At 36.3% G+C, this 17,580-nt stretch overlaps 1 protein-coding gene across 1 annotated transcript in view; it reads right to left on the reverse strand.

The window, feature by feature from the left end:
- Positions 1–1,426: 1,426 nt before the first annotated feature.
- The window catches only part of LOC136835945 (MFS-type transporter SLC18B1-like), a 76,851-nt gene continuing 60,697 nt past the window's right edge, over positions 1,427–17,580 (reverse strand). The window contains exon 14 of the mRNA XM_067099833.1: positions 1,427–5,122. Within this exon, the coding sequence (XP_066955934.1) occupies positions 5,062–5,122 (61 nt within the window). The 3' untranslated portion in view covers positions 1,427–5,061. The remainder of the gene's footprint in view (positions 5,123–17,580) is intronic.

Here is a 17,580-nt window from a genome sequence, read left to right on the forward strand (position 1 = left end):
TTCTGTAATTTTTGGTGGCATAGGCACACTATTATTCACTTACAGGGCTGTAGGAATCATTTTGTTGTAGAGTTGCAGAGTTGGGTAAAGCAGACATAAGGAAAAGTAGACCCTGGCAATGCTGCATTAGTCATTAGTTGACTATAGACTAAATAGCTTTTTAATTCATTATGTTGACAAGCAAATTGAAAAAAAAAGGAATTTTATATACAATTTTCCATGGTTTGTCAAAATGTTTATGCAAGGCAGAGATTTCTAGAGCAATATCATCCATAATTTTAAAAAAGTATCCACTGTTAAGCTTTTAAATTTATAGTTTGTTTTTATCTTGAAGAGAATACTGTTGGGACCAAGCAACAAGTGTGCTTGAAGTTGTGCTACTTTCTTGGTGCATTTTGAGCTACAGTATAGCATTTTATTTACAAGATTTGTGTCATACATTTTCATGTTCTAAGGGCAAGTTATATAAGTTTTCATTATGGAATAAAAACTCAAAAGCATGTAAGTAAATAGGTACTCTATTTACATAAGTTTTAAAACTGTATCCGGATTTCGGAAAGACTAATACTCATCAAATGGTCTGAACCTTTGTGAGCAGTGTGCTTTGAAAGTAATTGATTTTATGGGTACAAGAAGTGTATGATTTTTCATAACTATATACTTTTACTGTTCATTTTTATGGGTTCATTAGGCTTATGTTTAATTGTAACCACCACACAGACAAAAACCTGTATGTCTAACATATACGTATAAAAAATGTGCCAAAAATTCTCAACTTCATATATTTAAAGTGCCAATTTATTGCTTTGATGTTAGTTTTCCTCCTGAAGTACCAGTTTTCCTCCTGAAGTACCATTTTCCTTATTCAAGTAAATGGCAAAAATCATAAATATCTTTTATGGTCATGGCATGATAGAGCAATGCTCAAAATACAATCTTAAAATCTTTTTAATAAGTATATTTGACTGAAATTCCATAATGTTTTTCCACATACGTACTGCCATAATGAATTAATTTAAAATGTCAATCATTGCTGTTGAATTCATGACTGTTTTAGAGGATAAGGTAAAGACAGTGGAGTTTTCTGATCACTGGCAGACAAGCATTGTTACGTTTCCTCCTGTAACTGTCTTTCCACATTGAAATTCAAATGTAGTTTCCTGCAAAGTGTTAAAAAATGTAAATAAATTTATAATGAACCTGATGTATGTAGGTGTATATTACGAACCCAATTTTTGTAGCATAATTAATTGTATAGCAGTGTTAATTATAGACTTCATTACCTGGGCTCTAATTTGTATAGTTCAATAATTTCATGACAGATGTTTAATCGTGAATGGTTGTTTCAGTAACTTGAATTTTCAAGTTTTAATCACCGAGTCAAGAAACAGTGGATTGTCAAGTATGAAACAAAGTATTGTTAGCACAAATTTTATTTCAAATTTCACCCATGTTGTTCTGTAGTTATTAGGAACCCACTAGAATTATTTTGCCATTCAATGAACAAAAAACAGACAAGTCTTAAGATTTTAATAATTACAGGATTGGGTACTTATAATGTTTATTAACTAGTACAGCAAAGTATTACATATAGTTGCTATTCTTCGTAACTGTGTACATTTGTAGTCTGTAATTGATGGAAGTCTGACTGAACCTTTCAAATAAATGTAAAACCAAAATATTGTTTTACTTCAAGGTTGTTGAAGTTGACAAGTTCTGCAGATTTGAAGCCAGTCCTATGAACTGAAATTTACATTAAATTACTGGTCTGGTTAAACAATTCGACAGTAATAACTAAACTTGATCAGAAATTGTTTATTCTTGGCCATTCCAGAAACTAGGCATGGCCTAGGTGGAAATAAAATTCTTTTTTAACAAACTGTATGGTCTTGATCAAACTTTTCATGTGGTTACCTAGTCCTGTGAGAGTTCTCATGTGGTTATTAGTTATATGAGAGAAGTCTTAACTCTACGGTCTGGTTATGCTAAAATGATGATTCTTCACTTTCCACCAAAAACAAAAACCCTTTCCTCATTCATAAAAACAAATTACCATGATAGGACAAAGATTTGTCCAAGTCAACTATCCAACTTTCCAGGTAACAGTGAAAATGAATCAGTCTCCAGTTAGTTCCTGAAAAGATGGTTTGACAACCCTTGATACCTAGCCATGTTTTCCTTCACTCGAAGTTGTCCTAAGCTGCTTATGACAGTTTTATCACTCCAGTGAGCAACCAAAAAAAATATAATTTAAATATAAATAAAAGTTTCTCTAATTTATATATACAGTATCAGTTTTGTTTTCATGACTCTTATTACCAAGTCAAATTATTAATGCCAATAATTTCCCTAGTTTAAATACCAACCTTAAGTCTTTTTTGTTTTGGTGGCTCTCATTAAATAATAAAGTTAATGCAGAAATTCCTACTTCCTAGTCAAATTAATGCAAAATTACTTCCCCTACAATTAAAGGAGTAAAGTAAATGCATTACTGTACTGTATTAAAACAGCATTATAAATTAAATCCAGGCTAGTATCCCTGCATGGCTCCCACCAATGTCTTGGTTAGAATCAAACTGAATTTGTAAATCATTTCATACTGTTCCGTCTTTCTGCCAAGTCATTTGTCTCATTTCTAGTGTATTCAATGACAAAAATTTGTCTGGATAAGTTTTCATTTAAAAATAAAGATAAGATCAAAATATTCAAATATTCATAATTATAACAATGTTCAAGTGCCATTACATAAAAAAAAATTTGGCCAACGTAATGTTTTAATCTGATGAAATGTCCAAGTTTGCCTCCTCCTCCCCTTATTTTAATTCTATAGTCTTTCACTTTCATGATTACTCAAGTACACAGAGTACACAGACATTTTTTTTCCCCATTAAAAAACAAACAAACTGTATTTTCCCATTTCAGCTTCAGCCTGTCTATCTACTGCCAACAATGCCCTTGTTGTCTCTCCAGTTTCCCATACAAAAAAGAAGCCTCACAATGATAGAAACATTAGGGACAAGCAATATATTTAATAATGGTTTTGTAAACCCCTGATTAACAATAACAGTAATATGAACTTCATATTCTGAATAAACAACATGCTGAATATCAACAAATAGCACACAATAAAAAATCTTGCATATCCATAATACCACGGCTCCCGTGCTATCATTAGGATACAACAAAATTCAAATTACAATACAAATTGGTGAGAAACCAAAATCAATGGACATTACTCAATTTGCATCTAAATTAACCCCTAGCCATTGCTTCTGGTTGTTCTCATTATATCTTGGTTAAATTATTGCACAATTACACATGAAACAAATGAGTGAAATTATGACCTAACTTCGGATGGTACAAGAGGACTAAATTCACAACATCAAATCCAGGCAAGTGTCCATTGGTTCCCACTACTTGAAAGTCACTTGGAATTGTTTTGCCCTTAAACTAAAATAATGGGAAACTTTTAATTGCTCAATTTCATGTATTTTTCTGAACTATTTGTAGAATTTACCAATGGTAAAACTTACTTCATACAGCTTCAATTAATATGGAATCAAATACTGTAATTATCTAATATCTTCAATTAAAGATGGAATAAAATAATTATCTAATATTATATAATTCACAACTATGGCATATAATGATCACACCAATATTATGTAACATAACTTGCCTGATGCCAGAAATTCATTCAGACAGTATGGTATAATGGAAAAACTTGCGATCAAAGTCAAAACCCACTCCTCATTCTTCCATTTTTAGGGCTATGCACAAGTCCTTTCAAAGAAAAACTTTTTGACACATTAACTTAGCCTATTATTACCATTTATACTCATATTAATTTCTGACCACACCTTTTATACCTTCTTGAGTATTAAAAGTGAGCATTTTTGTAGACAGATGAGATGAAGAAATATTTTTGTAGATACTGTATATGAGATGAAGAAATATTGAAAGGGAAACAAAAACACTGAATTTACTTGAAATATTGAACGGAAAGACAAAATACTGAATTTACTACAGAACCCTCAACAATCAAGCATGACATATGGAAGAATGATAAAAGCATTCACTGAATCTTGATGATGCATATAGACTTAGGACATCAGAATGAGGTAAAGCTTGAAAGCTTCTCAGAGTGCTCAACCTTGCTTGCCACATGCACTCATCATGAATAAGCGATGCATTTCTTGCTCCTTATATACACTGCAGTCCATCACTGTCCTTGCATTTACTTTTATTATCTTTGCAAAAAGTACAAAGATATTGTGTGCATGTAGTGGTGAAGGTTGAACTCTCTCGAATGGCTAATATCCACTGCCAGGTCCTATGTCAAATGTCACAAAACTGATTTTTTTGGTCATTTATTTCTTAAGTTTGTACTACCCTAACTACTGTTCTTTTATGCATCTAATATCCCTGTCTACTACATTGGTCCCCATAATGCTCTTGGGTGGTAGTGATTTCTACTTTCAAGTTTTCATTATTACATATACAGTAATAGAAACAAGGAATAATCTAATTAATGTTATAATGGTTTTATAATCCCTTGATTAACAGTCATGTTAATATAAATATTGATATACTGCATAATGGTCAACATGCCAAACAACAACACAAAGCATTGTATATCGATAAATAAAATAACACAAAAGCAACAATTGCATGAGGAAAACTTTTCTAATAATTACAATATATAATACATCGACTTTTCAGAATAAAATCATTTAAGTTTTTTGATCTTTAAAAATCATAGCAACCAACTTAAAAAATGACAATTTGTCTACCCTCCAGTAAATGCTAAACTGACACATTAATTATTATAAAACAGATTTACAGCATACCTATTCTTAAAATAACACTTACCAATAATATCTATTTCAACATTTCTAACCATAAGAGTAAATGGGACTTTACCAAAAAAAAAAAAAAAAACAAATTCTTGACAGTGGCGAATCAAGTTGCACTTTCTTGTTTAAGTAATAAAAACCTCTACCTAAAGTTAACAAGTGATGCAAAAACACAAACTACAGTTAACAATACTACATTTTGAAGTCATGAGGAGCTGCAGCTGGACTGATGAGGAGATGCAAACTTGCAGCCTTCTCTTGCATACCTGGCAAAAATACAAGAGAAAATGTTTTTGGAGAATATTTATGAGAACTTTAACACCCACTAATTAAACAACTTTTCCATGGTTAACAGTAAAAACAGCATAATATTCAGGGACTAGTGGTTCTAGCCAGTAACTGAACAAAGAAAATCTGAAAATAAAAATTTAAACTTTTTCTATAGCTACATATGGCAAGTGATTTGAAGTACTGTATAGTAAAACCTTATTCCTCCACAGTAATACATCCAAGGACTTATTGATACTGGGCATTTATAGATATGGAGAAAAAACACTACCAATGTAAAAAGGTAACTTCATACCCTTACCTCCCCTACCTTGTCACTACACAGTATCTTATACACTATACTTGATTATAAACACAACAAAATACACTTCACAGTAAAAACAGATGTAAAACCAACAGTTGCTTCCATTTTTTTCCCTATTTTGTAATTTTACAGTACTGTACTGATATGTACACTCGGCAAGGAAAGTGAGGATACAGTTTTTAAAATCTTCAGACATATATTGCTCAATAATGAGACATCTGGCAACTTTAGAAAGGGGAGGAGCTTCAGTCTTACTGTGTTTTTTGCTTGACCTCCTGTAACTTTCAATCATATTCTACAGTTTTGAAATCATTGATACTTAAATGCAGTAGTAAGCTTTACAGTATTCGTTTAAGTTGTAATTTGCAGCGACAGTTCTGAGCAAAATAAAGATTTTTCGACATAACCTACCAAGTAACCTTACACAAATGAATTTATGACACCACAATGAATGGAATGCTTGCATAATTGGAAACGCAGAAATCAAGAGTTAAATTTAAGCAATGTCCCACGAAAAACGTGGGGAACAATAAAGGAACGAATGCAATGTTATGATGAGAGAGAGAGAGAGTTGCTGTTGTGTAAGCCTAGGCCTATATGTAGAGCTACTCATTTCATTATTTTTTTCTTTTAGAGACTGAGCGATACTATATTTGTACAGTATGTTTTAGCAATGGAGAGAGAGAGACTTGCTGTTGTGTAAGCCTGGGCCTACATGTAGAGCTACTCATTTCATTATTTTTTTTTTCTTTTAGAGATTGAGCAATACTATATTTGTATAGTATGTTTTAGCAATGGAGAGAGAGAGAGAGAGAGAGAGAGAGAGAGAGAGAGAGAGAGAGAGAGAGAGAGAGAGAGACTATGGCAACGTCAAGAAACATCCAGTTACTTGTGTTTTCCTTGGTTATCATACATCTCGCACATCATAGAGAACGCTCTTGTGGATTTAAATAGATTTGGTCAACCTACCCCAGCAGTCACAACATATGCTGCCATTATTTCCAGCTGACCTTTAACACCATGAAATACAAATATGAATGTGTAAAAATTAAAGAAATTATCATTAACTCGTATGATGATGCAATAATAAACCTGTTCATAATGGAAAACGAGTAAATATTGCCGTTCTGATAAACAGTACTACACCGAGATATCCACACACTATCTTTTAGATCTCTATGAACAAAGTCATCCGAGAAATTCTGATTACTTCGGACATGCATGGTGTTTTTAAGTATCTGAGCATTATTGTTTTGCAGATTTAACATATATGATACAATTTGCATTGTATTTTCATATTCTAGAGTAAATTTACCGAGATTATGTGTTTTCTATAAGAAAAAATGAAAATTCGATGAACGAAATCTAATGAAAACTGTATCCTCACTTTTCTTGTCGAGTGTACACATGCTTACAAACATACACATACACTAATATACTGTTCTACCCTTTTTTCCTAATTTTTCACTTTACAGTACACTTTATGTATACCATATGCTTATAAACAACAAACAATATGGTACATACACACTACCATACTGTATGGATATGGAGCCCTAAGCTCATACCTTTCTATTACCTGTGAATAATGACAAAACCCCATACATGGGCCAGACATTTAAAAACTTGCAAGGATGGTGTACAAGTTCTCCCCCTCCACTACCACGTCTTCTGTTCCTTGATGAGGTCATGAAATGAAAAAGTGCTTGGAAGAAGCATTAAGATGCCTAGTGTCTCTTCAATGGGTGGCAGACATACCAGATTCCTGACTAAAACAACCTGGCAAGTCAACAGACCAGATTTGTTTGCTTGTTTTTCCGAATAGGTGGATGGCAATGGATTTGGGTACATGGGGGTTGGGGGTCTGAAGAAGCTGCTATGAGTAATATGACAAAGAGTTCAGTGAGCTTGCTTCAGTCACAAACCACCACTCTCTTGCTCTTAAGGGAAACAGCTGCAATGTTGGGATTCTCAATCAGCTCTCCTAGTCCCTCCCTATGTGCAAAATGCTTACCCAGCCTACCACCCCTACAATAACCCTCTCTCAAAGTGCTATGTGTATTACTATTAACAGTGTTACCATTGCCTTTTTCCACCTGTGCATCTTTGCCAACCATACAGTGTTTTTTTATTCATTTTTATTTTTTGAATATATACATATATACACAGTATATTGTGTCACTGCAGACCTTGCAGATAATGTCAAAGTACAGATAATGCAAGTGCAGTTAATCAAGGGATTACTGAATTTTTTTGTAGTTTTAATACTACAGGTTGACCACCACTAATCCAGCAATCGTTAATCTAGTTCCATCACTAATCTGGGACTAATTTCAGCAAGCACAATTTCAAATTACATTTGAATGAAACGCAAAACGTTTTGAAATAGGCGAAAGCAACATCCGGTACCGGCGAAATCACAACTTTACAGTACTTGATTTTAAAATTTACTGCAATTATGAATAAAGATAAGATGCATGTATCCCCAAATTAAGTTTTATTCAACACAAATGGCAATGACGATGTCAGTAAAACACAATCAGCTGATGTTTTATGAGAATCTGAACATCAGAATTCATATGGTGCATGATCAGAATTCATATGGTGCATGATCACACTGTTCATGTTTTATATGCATGATTGCATTGTTCATGTTTTATAATACAATACAACAATAAATACAATATATCTGAATGGTAAAACACCAGTTTTATTTTAGTTAACATTACTTCAAATACGTGTACACTTCGACTTTTGTAAATGGCTACTATCAGTGTAACAGTTGACAGCCTAACCAAAGCCAAATGTTCACACACATTAAGTAGCTCCGGTCACCTGGGTATGAAGCATACTCCTAAAATCTGATTAAAAATTAGTCGGGAAAGTCACAAGATACGAGAGTACTGTACATACAGTAAACATGAATTTTCACAATAAGGTGGGACGAGAAATGGCTAAAGGGATTGTAGACCTGTAGTGATAATAGTGAGCAGAAAAGAAATTTAACTAGAAGCACATGTGCACATGCATGCACGAACACACACACAATAGCTAAATACTAGAGCTGATCTTTCTGCCAAAAATATGATCAGAATCATGAAAAAATTAAGAAACAAAGCTGTGACTTTTGTTAAAGTGATCAAAACAGTGACAAAACGGGCCTTAAAACACTCAAGAAGTAGGAAAGGGGTTGTTGATATGGATAAGTTAAAAATGGCAGTGATTGTTACCAGGGCTAGATTTGTGAAAAACCAAAAGGCAAAATGAAGTTAGTTTATACAGTGTGTTAAATCTAATTATTGTATTCTTTATTTACACTCATGTTGCATAAAAGTAAAATTCAAGCCCATCATTGTAAAAATGTCTTTTAAGGGGAGCACACTCATCGATTTTTGATGAATATTTTTGAAATAAAAAAAAAATGGTTAAATGGCCGTAAGACATGAGCAACACCTTCGTTATCATGTGACCAAAGCATTTTTTCGAAATATTAAAATTGATGGGGTTTTGGGCCTCCGCCTCCCACACAATGAGGTAGGGCTGACGTTTGGCTCCTAATGATTATTGTCATTTTTTCCTTTATTCGCCTAATTTATTAATTATTTTGATTTTTATATCACCTTATCTCCTATGTCTGGCAACAACAATGGCTTGTTCCTTGGTGAATGCTTGGTCTAAGAGACAGTTGCCCCCAAACATTGAAAGTGGGTGGCCGGCAACTTTCTACTCTGAGCAATTTTTTCGCTATTTGCAGTGTTTTTTGCCTTTTTTTTTACATCCAGTAACTCTATATACAATCTATACACTTTCACCTTCAAAAATACGTTTCACAGTTGATGAAATGAATAAAGGGATGATGAAAAGGGAGTATATGATGACAAGTTCATTATATCTAGATCTCAGTCAGATAGAATAGTGTCGGTATTAGATGCAAGGTAGGAAATTGCAGGGGGTAAAAGTTCAGGTGGAAGTCTCTGCCAATAGATGGGATACTGATATTTTAATGAGGTGCCAATCGTGTAGGTTTACGGTTAGTGCCCCAGCAAAGCGAATTAGCAATGAAAATCTCACAGCACCATCAATTGAGTGAGATAAATATTGAGGAAATTGAACACAACTTTGGCTGTGAGAAATTCAACTTACTAACACATCTGTTTGGCACAAGTGAAAGTATAGAGGAAGTTCTTCTTCTGGGAGACAAAAACGCTTGAAAATCAAACTCCAAAGACCAAAAAGACCAAACAAGTGAAAAAAACTACTGAAAATGAGTCAAGAGTATCAGCCTGGTAGCTACTAAACTTTTAGTTTCTTAGTTTCAAACCAGGCAACGAGTCAGGTGGTACTTGATGATACCCTCGCCTCGAGCGAATAATACCCCTTTCTATAGAGGGGGGGGTGACCTGGAGCCAGAAATCAACCAAAATCATGCTCCAAGATAAGTTTTTCCCACGAGTGCCAAAAAAAACCACTTGTTGATCTTTACGGTCGTTTTTCTCAGTTTTCACTTTCTTGCACTTCAAATGCGAACTACATTTTTATTTTTAGGCCAATTTAAAGCAAATATACCATTGGAAAGAGGAAAGAAAGATGAATATTTGTTTGGGGCTAGGGTTTTTCTTAGGTTGACGAGAACCCGTGATAATCAAATTATACAAATTTGGGGAAAATCCCCTCGCTCCCATCCAAAAAAGGAAAAGTAGAAAACTCTTCCCATTATTTTTTTCATACTATGATATACTTTCTGTGTATGAAGCCGCATTGCAATAGCTCTAAAAATGAAGGGGGTGAATCATTTTTAATTTTATTTATTTTTTTTTTTATAAAATCCAAATTAATCATCCGATCACTCAAATTTTTTCTGGAACATCACCTTATATATATATATAACATAAAAATTTCACAAAAATCGGGGCATTATTTCTATGTAAGCGTGCACTCCCCTTAAAATGGCATTGTCTCAAGTGGCCTGGAACGAATTACTGTAATTCACTTCACACTATTCGTTATGGGAAAAATTTGTTTGGTACTCGTGAAACAAAATAAGCGGTAGCAAATTCTTGGACGCCAGTAAATGAGTTTGTGCGTTCATACACACCCTATGCACATGATTCCATTTCCCTTTTGGGTTGTAAAAACAAGGGGAAAAAATATAGTAAAAATATAGATGAGAATAGCATAAAATATACTATAAGTGTAACAACACGAACTAAAACAAGTTTTAGCAAGTTCCCCGATGCCAGCAAATGAGTTTGTGCATTTGTACGTACCCTATTCAAACCATATTCTTTTGGCTATTAAAAATTTAAAAATTAGAAAATACAGTAAAAAAAATATGGACAACAATAGTGTAAAATATATCAAAAGAATTCCAAGATGAAGAAGACAGGTATCCTGTTAGCCCTTCACCTCGAGACATGTGAATGTGCTTAGTTGCAAATAACAGTTCTTCACTTTGGACGCAGCAGTAATGAGTAAGTCAGCAGATTACTAGTACCATTTATTTTGCCCATGCTTCATTCAAATTTCGCTTGATTTCCACTTAATATTTCCTTTTTCCTTGTTAACCAACTTGTACTGATTTACAGGGTATTTTAAAGGTAGGATGGGATGGTTAATAACTGCTGAGTTATGGGTATTCTAATCTAACCGGTCTGTAACCCGAGAAAATCACTAATCCTGCGCCCTGCAGGTCCCAGTGATGCCGGATTACCGATGGTCCACCTGTAACAGGTGATTTCTCATAAACTGGGACAGATGATTTGTATTTAATCACGCTAAACTGATTTGGTTATGCATTACCTGGTTATCACAACGATGAAAGTCACTGATTCCATTTTTTAATATACAATAACTCATACAAAACACACAACTACAGGCTGAAATATGGTATGAACAATTAAAATTTCCTGGTATTGTGACTAACAGGGTCACTGATGCCAACTTTTCTTTAATAACTGCAAATAAATACATCAAGTCATTTTAAAACCATTTAAGAGATGATAAAAATATAAACAAAATTAAGATTAGATTTCTTCCAGAGACCAGCTTTTGAGAGGGAACTAAAAATGCCATTAGCATCATACAGGGTGTCCATGAAGTCTCTTTACAATTTAAAAAATATATTACAAAAGCAAATGAACAGACAACAAATTATGTGGATATTCTTATAAAATGAGTATATATTGAAGTTTTTTGCCTCATTTAATACACCTCTATATGGGTACCATCAGTTGTATGAAGAACATCAATACAGTACTCAATTTTTTGCCATGTTTGCTGTAGCATAGCCTCATCAATGGTGGCAATGACATCAGTACAGGTAATCTTATGCTTGAAATCAGCGATGTTCCGTATCTTTGTTTGATACACTATATCTTTAACATAACCCCATAGAATGAAGTCCAGGGGAGTGATATCTGGTGAACGAGGTGGCTAGGGAATTGGGCCATTCCTTTCAATCCACCAGTCTGGAAATGTCCAATTTGGGAACCCATGAACATGCAGTCTCCAATATGTTGGTGCACCATCTTGCTGGAAAATGATGGTTGCTTGAAGGTCATCTAGTTGTGGTGCCACATAGTCAAAAGGTCAAGGTAAACATCTGCAATAATTGACGTCTCAAAGAAAAATGGACCAGTGATTCAATTACACATGATCCCACACCACACATTCACCATTGGACTAAGTGAAGTTCTCTAGTCACATGGGGCTGTTCTGATCCCCCGATTCTCACATTGTGTCTGTTCAGTTTCCCTGCAACATGAAAGGTTTGACCCAGTCCTGAAGCATGGCATCGGTTGCCCACACTAAAGGATCCGGAACTGGCGAGCAAAATAGGAGACGATGGTTTCTGGAAGTCGCGAACAGGTCTATGACCGGAGTCCCCCACAACTTCCAAAGATCCGAGCAAACATCAGGATCCAGAGTCCACTCCGTGGGTAACGCCTATTTTCGGTGGTTTAGCTTGTCCGCCAGAACGCTGAACTTCCCCTGAATGAAGCGAGTAAGAAGCTTGACTTGAAATTGCTCTGCCCAAAGCAGAAGATCCCTTGCCGTCTCGTAAAGGGAGAAAGTGTCTCCCCCCCCTTGGTTTTTGATATATGCCAGGGCAGTCACACTGTTGGAGTGCACTGTGATTGTCTTGTTGTACACTTTAAAAAATTGTAACCCCAGATGAACTGCCTTCAACTCCTTGACATTTATGTGCCAATCAATGTGCAGATCCTCTTTTATCTCTGGAGTTACTTGGAACACGGAAGTCTGGGTATTTTTTCCTGTTCCAACTGATTCTTAAGAAGAATTGGAGTAGTCTCATATGAAGTCTGACCAGGAGTACAAATTTTTCTATGGATGATGACAACCCGAGAAGACTCATCCATTCGTTGGCAGAGCACTGGTCCAGAAGAAATCTGTGCACTATCTTGAGGCAAGACTGCATTCTCCTCGGTGAAGGAAAAACCCGAAAACTCCGAGTCTATTATCATCCCTAAATAAAGAATCCATTGTGACGGAATCAACTAAGACTTTTGAACGTTGATCATCCATCCCAGGTCCTGGGCTAGAAGAAGAGTCTTTTGAAGGTCCTCCGAACATTTCTCTTTCGATTGGGCCCGAAGTAGTCAATTGTCCAAGTAAAGGGAGATCTGGATTCCGATCAGATGGAGCGATTTCGCTAAGGGAGTGAGCACTCTGGTAAACACTTGAGGCGCCGTCGATAAACCAAAACAGAGCGTCGAACTGTAACACTTTGTTCCCAAACACAAACCTCAGAAACTTCAATTCCAGTGTATTGGGATGTGGAAGTACGCATCCTATATGTCTATGGATGTCACCCAGTCTCCCTGGTGAATGGATGACATGACGGTTTGATTTGTCTCCATCTTGAACTTTGTCTTCTGAACAAAGATATTCAATGCGCTGATATCCAGGACGGGCCTCCAGCCCCTAAAGCTTTGGACACCACAAAAAGACAATTGTGGAATGCTGGGGAGCCCCCATTCTCTACTAAGGGACGATACTTCTCCCCAGAGGGCCAAAGACTTCTTCGAGCCTTTGGAGCACACTAACAATGTTATTGGAGAGCTGCTTAAAGGTGGCTTTTCTTTGAAGGGAATAGAATAGCTTTCCCTCAGAACACTGACATCCAGGGGCTCTGCTCCCCCTCCCCTCTCCCCTTTCTCTCTCCACTTCTCCCAGAAGAGAAGGAGCCTTGCTCCTACAGTAGTTTGGAGGACGAAATTTTCACTTGCAAGAGGCAGAACAGGATGAGGATCTCTTAATGGCTCTGGAGAGATGAATCTGCTGGACGAACGGGATCTAGAAAGGGATCTTTGTCCGCTGCCATGAAAGGGCCAAGTCTGCAGCGGGGATGTTGTCCTGGAGGTATGAGCGGGCACCTCCTTAGGTCGCCTAGAGGATTGGGCAAGATTTTGCATCATATTCTTCTGAAGATCCGAAGAAATCTCCAGAACTGTAGCTTGCAGGAACAGGTGGTGATGATCCAGCGGGGAAAACAGTAGGGCCGACTTCTGGGAGGGAGTCACTCCCCTAGAGGTGTAGAAACACCACAGTTCTCTCTTCTTTAAAACTCCCATTGTGTAAAGGGAAGCTAATTTCTGGGAACCATACCTGATTCCTTTATCAATACACGAGAGGAACACCAGCAAGTTGGGGGGACATCTTCAGGAATTGTAGGGCAGTCCTTAATCTTACAGGCTAGAGAGCCCACTGCTCAACTGAGAAAACTCAACACTTTGAATACCTTAAACAAGTTTTTAAGGTGGTGTGATAGCTCCATCGAACCGAACATGATCTTTGCTGAAGCAAAGGCATATCTATGAGAGGAATCAATCAACCCTGAGAAGTCTCCCTGGGAGGAGACAGAAACTCCCAGAGGAGCAGCTTCCCCTGTGGCATAAGAGAGCTGTCCCCTCTTGGACAATCTAGAAGGGGGAAAGCTGAAAATGGCTCTATCTTGTTCCCTCTTCTCCACTAGCCATCTCTCAGTAACACCAAAGGCTTTCTTGGCAGATGAAGAAAGCACTAACTTGGGTAGTCTCGAAGACTCGGAAGACTGACTCCCCAAGAAAATAAGGAGCTACAGGCAAAAAGCAATTTGGGGTAGCAAGAAGATACCTTAGCAGCGATGCATAAGGTGAAGGACGAGCGTCTTGACCAATAACTTCTTCCTCATCAAAGGATAAAGCAGGAGACAAAGCAAAGTCTGTAGGTTGGGGGGTTGACAGAGCCTTCTTCAACAGGCTCAAAATACTGTCGAGCTTGCTCTGAATCGGGTCTACCACGGAGGGCGCTTGCTTGCTAGAAGAGGGTAAAGCCTGAGGCATGGAAGTTCAACAACAGGTTCAACAGAGGGGGTGTGACTACCTGTGGGCAGACCCAACTGACCTCCCATAGGTTTAGGGGAGTATGACATTGACCTTTGCCTAGGAGAATCGGCAGGACGGGCAGCCACATCGCTGACACCAGGCGCAATTGGGCACTCCACCGACAATACACTGGCACTAGGAGCAACAGGGTGCTCTGAATCACTCTTATTGTCCATGAGAACCTTAACCGAAGAGGCTAATTACACAATAGATTCACCAATCAATTCGAACCTTTTATCAATTTTATATTCAATGCTCGCAATGGTGTTGGGTTCAGAAGCGACACAGCAGGGTAGAGGAGTAGGTTGCATAGCAGAACTGGGTACAGGATCAACAGAAATAACAGGAACGTCAATCTTGATGTTAGCATTATCAATATCACGATCAACAGAAGATCCCTGACTAGCTAAAGACTTACAAATGAAAAATTATAGTAAAATTAAAAACTATTTTAAAATAAAGAGAATCTAGTGAAAAGAAGAGAGATTTTATAATTAGGTGTGAAAAGGCAGAGTCAGAGTGCAGTAGAGCAATAGGGAAAAACATGCTTGAAGGGGAAGCAAAAGGTTTTCATGTACTAGAAAAAGGAAATCTCACAGAAAATGAAAAACAAATGTATTAGCAGCTTGTGGTCAAGAAAGGTTGGAATATAAAACAGTGTCGCAGATAATGAAAAGAATATTTGAGGGATTAGGGAATAAAGAGGAGGGGGAATGGTTGGGATCAGAAGGTTATGCAAATTTTGGGAAAGGGAGGGGAAAACCAAAGATATCGGGGAGAAGTGAATCGAAGTAGAGGTGGTAGAAATCCTATAAATAGAGAAGGGAACATAACACTGTGTGCAATATGCAAATCGGAATGGCATTGGGCTAGAGATTGTCCTCAGAATTTTCAAAAGAAGAAGAAATCAGAAACTGGACAGGAAGAAAAAGAAGTTTTTATAGGAGAGAAGAAAAAGTTCATATAGAAGTTATTATTATTATTATTATTAAAATAGAAGTATATAGGAGAAGTTAGTAAAATAAGAGGAAGAATCTTGGGAAGAGGTTGATGCATTTTTAGGCATGTTTTAAGTCAACAGTTTGTGGGGATTGTCACTAGCACACATTGTTGGGGTTTGAATCACGAAGAGTTGAGGAGAATGAATGATACTAAGAAAGAGTCTAATAAAGTGTATTTACTTTCGATGAGTCACCATACAAGTCGAAAGGAGTAATGGAAACACCAGTGACATTGAAAAACAGTTTTATTTGAAGACAAATTTTGCATGTTGATGTACCATGTTTAATAGGTAAGAAAACCCTGAGTAAAATGGGTATGACTATAAATTTAACAGAGAAGTGTGTTAAAATAGAAGTATTAGGGGAAATGAAGGTAAAGTTAAGAGAAGACAAACAGGGCCACTTAAGAATACCAATTTTGAGGACAGAAGAATTGTTACTGGAGGGATGGAAGGGAAAAGTCTAAGGGAAATTATAGGTGCAATCATGAAGTTACATCTACAATTTGGTCACGGAAGTGGAGATAAAATATGGAAGCTAACAGAAGCAGCACAGTGGAGTGATGGTTTGAGAGAGAAAGAAAAAGAGGAAATTAAGTTACTAACAAACTTAATCGCAAGTTGTGAGGTATGTAAAAGATACAAAAGAAACCCAGCTAAACCAGTAGTGGGATTTTCTTGGAGTAAGACATTTAATGAAGTTGTAGCAATGAATGTGGGAGAGATAGAAGAGAGGAAGTTCTTGGTAATGACAGATATGGCAACAAGGTATTGTCAGGCTTTTTGGATAAAAGAAACGAAACCAGAAGCTATTGTATAAAAGAAAAGAAACCATAAACTATTATAAAGACACTTTTTGATGAGTGGTTTGCTATATTTGGAGCACCTTCTAAAATATTATCAGACAACGGGGGAGAATTTCAAAATGAAAAAGTAAGGAGGATGGCAAAAAGATGGAATATCAAAGTATTGGCCACAGCATCTGAATTACCATGGAGCAATGGATTGTGTGAAAAGACAGTAGGCATAATCAAAGAAAACTTAAGAAAAATCAAAGATGATGAGGATGTGGATTGGTCCATAGCAACAAGATGGGGAGTGAGTACTAGGAACTGCTTGATAAATAATAGTGGTTTCTCCCCCTAACCAATTAGTATTTGGGAAAAACCCTTTTCTGCCAAATTTCATGGGAGAAGAAAGTTCAAGTCCTGCAAGCAGAGAGAAAGGTATGGAAGAAAGCACAGTAAGGGATTCAGCGAATGCAATGCCTAAATGAGAGAGAAGTAGATTAGAACCCAACATATTCTTTTAGAGGAAAAACAATAAATTGAATGATATTTTACATACACATGTAGATGATTTTTTCTATGGGGGAAGCAAAGAATTAAAAAAAAAAACAATTGGGAAATTGAAAGGGAAATTGCAAGTAGGAGAACAAGAAAGTAAAAGTATTAAGTATATAGGAATAATAGTAGAGCATAAGGAAAATGGACTTTGTCCTAATCAGTAGCAGTATATAAATTCTATAAGAGAACCAGAAGCTAGAGGATTTACAGGTAATAGAGTATTAGGACAAAAGGAATTAACAGAATACAGATCAGTGGTAGGACAGTTTAACTGGGTAACGCTACATACCATGCCAGAAATATCATATGATGTTAGTAAATTAAGTAAAGCTTTTAAAGAAGGAAAGACTCGAAATATGAGAAAGCTGGTTAAAATAGTGATAAAAACTAAGAGCATAAT

Source organism: Macrobrachium rosenbergii, chromosome 55 (genome assembly GCF_040412425.1).
Source record: "Macrobrachium rosenbergii isolate ZJJX-2024 chromosome 55, ASM4041242v1, whole genome shotgun sequence".
Taxonomy (NCBI): Eukaryota; Metazoa; Arthropoda; class Malacostraca; order Decapoda; family Palaemonidae; genus Macrobrachium; species Macrobrachium rosenbergii.